Source organism: Ambystoma mexicanum, chromosome 1p (assembly GCF_040938575.1).
Source record: "Ambystoma mexicanum isolate Mex_15411 chromosome 1p, UKY_AmexF1_1, whole genome shotgun sequence".
Lineage (NCBI taxonomy): Eukaryota > Metazoa > Chordata > Amphibia > Caudata > Ambystomatidae > Ambystoma > Ambystoma mexicanum.
The window spans coordinates 64,139,285-64,145,671 of NC_090921.1; the positions used below are offsets into that span (position 1 = coordinate 64,139,285).

At 44.6% G+C, this 6,387-nt stretch overlaps 1 protein-coding gene across 1 annotated transcript; it reads right to left on the reverse strand.

The window, feature by feature from the left end:
- Positions 1-4,088: 4,088 nt before the first annotated feature.
- Positions 4,089-5,039, reverse strand: LOC138447731 (olfactory receptor 5V1-like). Its single transcript, XM_069604072.1, has one exon. It carries the CDS (start codon positions 5,037-5,039, stop codon positions 4,089-4,091), a length of 951 nt encoding a protein of 316 aa, XP_069460173.1.
- Between the last annotated feature and the right edge of the window lie 1,348 nt (positions 5,040-6,387).

The window sequence follows — 6,387 nt, forward strand, 5'->3', positions numbered from 1 at the left end:
CACTGTCATTAAAGGGGCCACAGGATCAGCCTCGGATGCCAACAGATAGGAGTCTACGTGCATAAAATGTGTGAGTGGTGCAAAACTGACCAATTGATCCAGGACGGGTCTGTGGAATTTCTGGAACCATAATCTCTGCTGTTGCATGAGGGCTTAATCTTTCACGAATATATGCCATGTAAGGTGCACACAGAAAGGACAGGACATGGGATGGGCCATTCACTGCAGGTCCACTGGGCGTGCATTATAATTGTATAATACATCAATATCACAAGACCTCTAGGAAAAGCCCTCCTTACCTGGATGGTTCTGCCCCTGCTCTCTTCAAACCACACTACCTTCCTGCTGTTTCTCTTCTTACTACCATGAGTCCATCCCTCTCTTTCGTTCCAGACAGTTTACATATTGTATGAGCCTTGCTGTTCCTATGGTCACATTCAATATATCCTGCAGAACATTTTATCCTTTACAGTCTTTCCTTTCAACTTCAAAGTCACTTATGTGGTCCTTTTTTGTAGTGCCAAGAACACTCCTAAATGCTATTGATGATGTCCTGAGAGTGCTTGATGGTGGCGATGCATGGTTGCTTGTACCCCTTGATCTCACCATGGCTTGTATTATGATATACCATGGAGATCCTTTCCTGCCCTAGCGGCAGACATAGGGATAGGAGGCATGTCCTTGAATGACCGAAACATTATCATCTCAACGGCGGGTACCAGTTTGTTCAGATGAGTTCAACTATATTCACCCCCCTCCAACTGAGCTGTGGCACTTTACTTGGTTCCATATTATCACCCACCTGATTATACATCTATTGGAACCACTGGGTGGCCTGATTGATGGCCTGGCATCTCTTATGCAATCAAATGTAAGTGGTCTAATATAGTATTGGAGGCCTTGCTGTCCTTGGCCCTGTAAGAGAAAAAGGGGTTGGCATTCCTTAGACAATGGGAAAGGCAGCTGTGAAACCTGTGGTGTTGATGGATGCCTGGGGAAAGTCCCTGGCTCCTGAGTGCCAATGTGCTTTCTATGGGTTTGGCGGAAGAAACCTGTGATTATGTTATCCATACAGAAGAGCAGAAGCTCTGGAAGACTGCACGGCTTTGGGTCTGCTTAGCCTCTGATTTGGGCATGTGCAACATGGCCAAAGAGGAATGCTTAGTCGTGGCTTAGGGCCTCCTCAGGAGTCTGACGGTATCCCGGCGGTAATACTGCTGGGATACTGCTAGCGCAAATGGTGTTAATGCTTATCGGTCCGGTTCTATTAGTGCCGGTTTACGAGTGGCAGTACAGCGGTAGGTTCAAATTCCCCATTGGGTCTATTGGATTATGGGGTCCTATTACTGCTGGCGGCAATTTGCATAGGCAGTAATAGGGCCAAAAACTGCAGAAAACGGGCTGTAAGGGTATATTTTTACCTCCAGCAAAAAGCTGAAGGTAAAACTCCCACTTACCGCCAACCCTTAAATGCGGTGGTAATAGCGTTACTGTCGCATTTAAAGGCTAAGGCCCAAATCATGATGAGGCTATTCGTTAGTGTTGGTGTGTTAACGGCTAGGCTTGTGGTAGATGCCTGTGAGGGGTTTGTGCAGTGTAAGGTGGTAAGAGATCTTAGAGGGGAGTCAGACAGTCAGGGGAAGGCAGGGGTAGGCCTCACAAGGCAAAACAAACTGCAAACCCTGCACTCCTAAGCCTGCCCATTTGCTGACAGGACCAAATTTCTTTCTTTCTTTCTTTCTTTCTTTCTTTCTTTCTTTCTTTCTTTCTTTCTTTCTTTCTTTCTTTCTTTCTTTCTTTCTTTCTTCCTTTCTTTCTTTCTTTTTCTCTCTCTCTCTCTATCTCTCTCTCTCTCTCTGAAGAGGTGGTATCCGTTTCACCTTCCTTAGTATGTTGGTTGGAAGGCTGAGAGATGCCTCAAACCTCACTCTAGCATGCTGAAGTGTCATGCTCATTGACCTGCTGGGACCTTTGCTCGTATTAAAATGGAAATACTGTTTCAAAGGCAACTTTTGTAATACTTTGAAATAATTCATAACTTTAGAGCTTAATAGTTTAGGATTTTATGTGGTTTACTGGATTAAGGATTCTGAATGTCTATTTCATGAGTAATCAATGGGGGGGTCAAGGGTCTCACAATGAAGAACCATGGATGCAACGCAGCACATACCAAGCATCTGCACTAACGCTGGAGGCCGACCCAAACAATGGGATGCCAATCTATGTAGCGAGAACTAGCAGCACACAGGCTTGCATCCTAAAAAGGCGACTGTGGAAACCATGAGACTGTGTCATTTATTTCGCAGTTGAGGACAAGTTTTCTGCATCTAAAGCAGCCATCTATGGAGGAGCCATGGGTCATGTTGCGCAGTAGTGAGAGTCTGAATGAGAGCAGGAGTTAAGTGATTAAATAAAACGTGGGGTGTCATTGTGTGTTCTAGGTAGACAGGGGTCATGGAGCGTCCTCCACAAAATGGCTCCCCCGGGAATTCAAAATGCCATCAACGCGGTTCCCTTACTATAGAGGGAAGATGGATGTGCCCCATGTGGGCTTTGATCGAGGTACTGTGAACACAGAGAAACAAAAACGGTAAAAAGGAGGGATGGAGGGATGAAGGGATAGGCAGCGCCAGAGACAGGCAGGAAAGATTGAGAGTGTGAGACAGTAACGAGCGTGAGTAGCAAAAGGCACAGGAGGTGAGCATGGTATAAACCTGCTTTCCAAGCTCCCCAACAGCTGAGCGTCCCTCGCTCCGGCCTTACCTTTTCCCTCCCACCTCCCCCATACTGACCTAGCACCCCCGAGACAGCTTCACCTCCTGGTTTTTGAAAGGGTAAACGACTTGGTTTAGCAGGGGCGTGACAAAATTGATTCTGAATCAACACTGAAGATAGAGTTCTGTTGCCGAAATGGCATCACACGACTGAATGAAGGTACTTTTTCCTTTTTTTTTAAAATGTTAGCATTGCTTTTAGCATCTGCGTGTATTTACTTGTGGATGCCGAAGGGAATGTTTGTTTGTTTGTTTGTTTGTTTATTTATTCATCAAACGCGCCGGACCCTTAGGTAACTGGGCGCTGAAATGAAGAGACTCTCTTAGGTATCTGTGGTTACTTCATATAGTTTATAGCCAGCTCTTTGGTTACAGCTTATAAGTAAGTTACAGGACAAGAAACACTGCCACACCCATCACCCAGGCAGATGCTTACCAACTGCCTGGGCTAGGAACCTTCTCAAAGCATTCTATCATTCACACCCAAACACTCCAGGTGACATCACAAAGTTCCACCATGCAAACCAAGCACCACACAACACATGTCCTTCCCTTTCGCCTGGACACACACACTCATCCACCATTCGGTAGCAGGCACTACACAACAGGTGGCACAGCATACAAGGTTACTTCAAGCGTGTTTACAGAGTGAGGACAGATACAAATATGGAGGAAATACATAATCAACAGATCTAACAAGTGGATAAACAAAAGGAGTACATAAATATACATAGGGGTGGGTTCAGAAGAGATCAGGAATCAGATGATCACAGGTGCAATGTGTATTGTCAAGCAAGGTGTTCGTTAGAGCATAGCCATATGAGGATATTTCGTCTGAAGTTGTAATAAGATTGATCTTTTCCGAGGTCAAGTGGAATGCGTTCCAATACTGGGCCGCCTTAACCGGGAAGCTCTTTCCACCTGATTTTTTTAGTCTAAATCTAGGTATTAGAAGGCCATAAGAGTTGGCGGTTCTAGTAGGACGAGTTGATGTTCTTCTGACTATTCTTTCCGTCAGGTATGGTGGGGCTGCATTATTGAGGCACTTGAAGGTAAGTGAGGCTGTTTTTAGTGCAATTCTATCTCTGATTTTTAGCCAATGATGTTCTTTTCTCATATCAGATATATGTTCTCTAGTGGGAAGGTTCAAGGCCGTTCTCAAGGCGTTATTCTGTAGTATCTGAATTTTATCCATGATATATTTATTAGCTCCTAAGTAAATGGCATTGCAGTCATCTAATCTGGAAAGTATAAGGGCATTAGCGAGGATTGCCCAGAAGATGCACCAACACCTTCTAGAAATTCAAAAAGAGCTCAGTGTTCGCTGAGCAAAAAAGGATGTGGTTTGGAAAAAAACCTCCTTAAGGACAACTTCACTTCCTGGTTTTTGAAAGTGTAAATGAGCGGGTTTAGCATGGGTGTGACAAAACTGTACAAGACGGAGACCAGGTGGTCCTTGCTCTGTGAATAGCTTGAGACCGGTCTCACATAGGTGAAGATGGCGCTCCCGTAGTAAAGGAGAACCACGGCCAGGTGGGAGGCGCAGGTGGAAAAGGCCTTCTGCCGCCCGTCGGTGGACCGGATTTTAAGCACCGTTGAAATGATGAAGACATATGACACAATGATACACATTAAGGGCGCCCAACCTATGAGCATGCTGACAGCCAGAATGACCGCTTCATTGATGGAAGTGTCGCCACATGCCAGTGACAGCAAGGGCGGTATGTCACAGAAAAAATAATTAATTTTATTGGAGGAACAGAAGGGCAAGCGGAAGGTGATGGCTGTGTGCAAGGCTGAGTTGAGCAGACCACTGGTCCAGGCAGATGAGGCCAGACACTGGCACGCTCTTTGGCTCATAATGGTGGAATATCGCAGCGGGTTGCAGATAGCCGCGTATCGGTCATACGACATGGCTGCCAGGAGCATGGACTCCGCGCCCAAAAAGGACACAAAAAAGTACAACTGGACAACACAACCTGCATATGAGATGGTCTTCATCTCAGACAGGAGGGTCTGCAGCATTTTAGGAAGGGTGGTAGAGGTGTAGCAGATGTCCAGGAAGGAGAGATTGCCAATGAACAAGTACATTGGTTTGTGCAGCCGAGTGTCCAGGCAGGTCACCAGAATGATTGAAATGTTTGCAAAGAGGGTCAGTGTGTAGATGGCAAAGAAAATGGCAAACAGAAGGGTCTGCAGGTGCGGGAGGTCAGAGAACCCCAGGATGATAAATTCTGAGAATGGGGTGCCATTGGATCGGTCCATCTACCAGGGCTGGCATTCTGTGAAGTACAAAATAATGGTAGAATTATTTATCAAGAGTGTATTTATTTATTTATTTATTTACTGTATATAGTTCTATCAAGAACTTTACAATGAATACATTCATATTCATTTATAAATCTCACATTTACAAATTCATATCATATTTAATTCACAACATATCCCATTTAACCAAAAGTTTTACAAACATCAATCAATCTCGTTGAATATGCATACAATAATAAAAGGCATTTACAAATAACATATCATCATTTCACAATTTAAAACAGTATAAAAAACATTTTAAACTTTCACAATACATTTCTTTAGTCAAACCTAAGGCGTATTTCCCATAACCAGCCCCACTACAGAGTCTTTCCCTATTCAGCAGCCTGGAGGTATTTTAAGGCCCCATTCTAACTCTATGTAGTGGTAAGTGCAAGGCGACCAGGTCCGAGTTCAGACATATTACCCAGAATTCATCAGATTTAATCGTATTTATAATATAAAAAAATGTACCCAACATGGTCATAGAAAGAGGTCCCAACCGTGGACATTCACTCAGTACGTGCTTCACTCCGCATTAGTTGGGATAGTACAAATATGACAGAATCGGTCTTCCGAGGCTAAATTCCACCTCCCCCCATAGGTTGCAAGCACAGGCAACTGGTTTGTGGGCATCTGCGGACAGCTGGGTCAGCAGAGACTAACAAATATTGCTGAGGTTGCAGATATGTATGGGACACCTGAGCCACCATAGGGTACAGGTGTCACTGTCACAGGTGATTATAGTTATTTAGCCAGCCCCAATTTAACCCTCTACGCCCCAATGCGCCTTTTACAACTCCACATTTGGAGCATATTTTAGAGTCAGGATACCAATTTAACAACGAAAACAAGTTACTTACCTGTTTCACAAATGGGTAAGTACTAGATTTGCTCTTAACTTTAGCCTGTTTTTTACCCAAACGATCCCCAGTCTTAAAAACCGGTACTAAAACTGAATCCTATGGTCTGTACATACCCTGTCAAATAAGCTACACAATACACTCGACCGTAAATCGGCGTCTCCTTTTAGAACCCATTTGGCCCAGGGGCGCTAGAATTCTTCACGTTCATTATGTGCTGCCCCACATTTTTCTTGCAAAAGTGCAAGTGCCATCCGTACATTCTTGTTCCTTTACCCTATTTCCAATCTTAGAATCGGAAATCCGCTCCTCCATGAAATTGACCCAGGTTTCCTGAGTAATAGGGTTCAAGGTATCCTGCTCTACAGTGCCTCTTACCCCCAGATAACGCTCTGCACACCTGCCTGTGATCTCCACAGGGGACTGCTTCCAACATCTTCTGC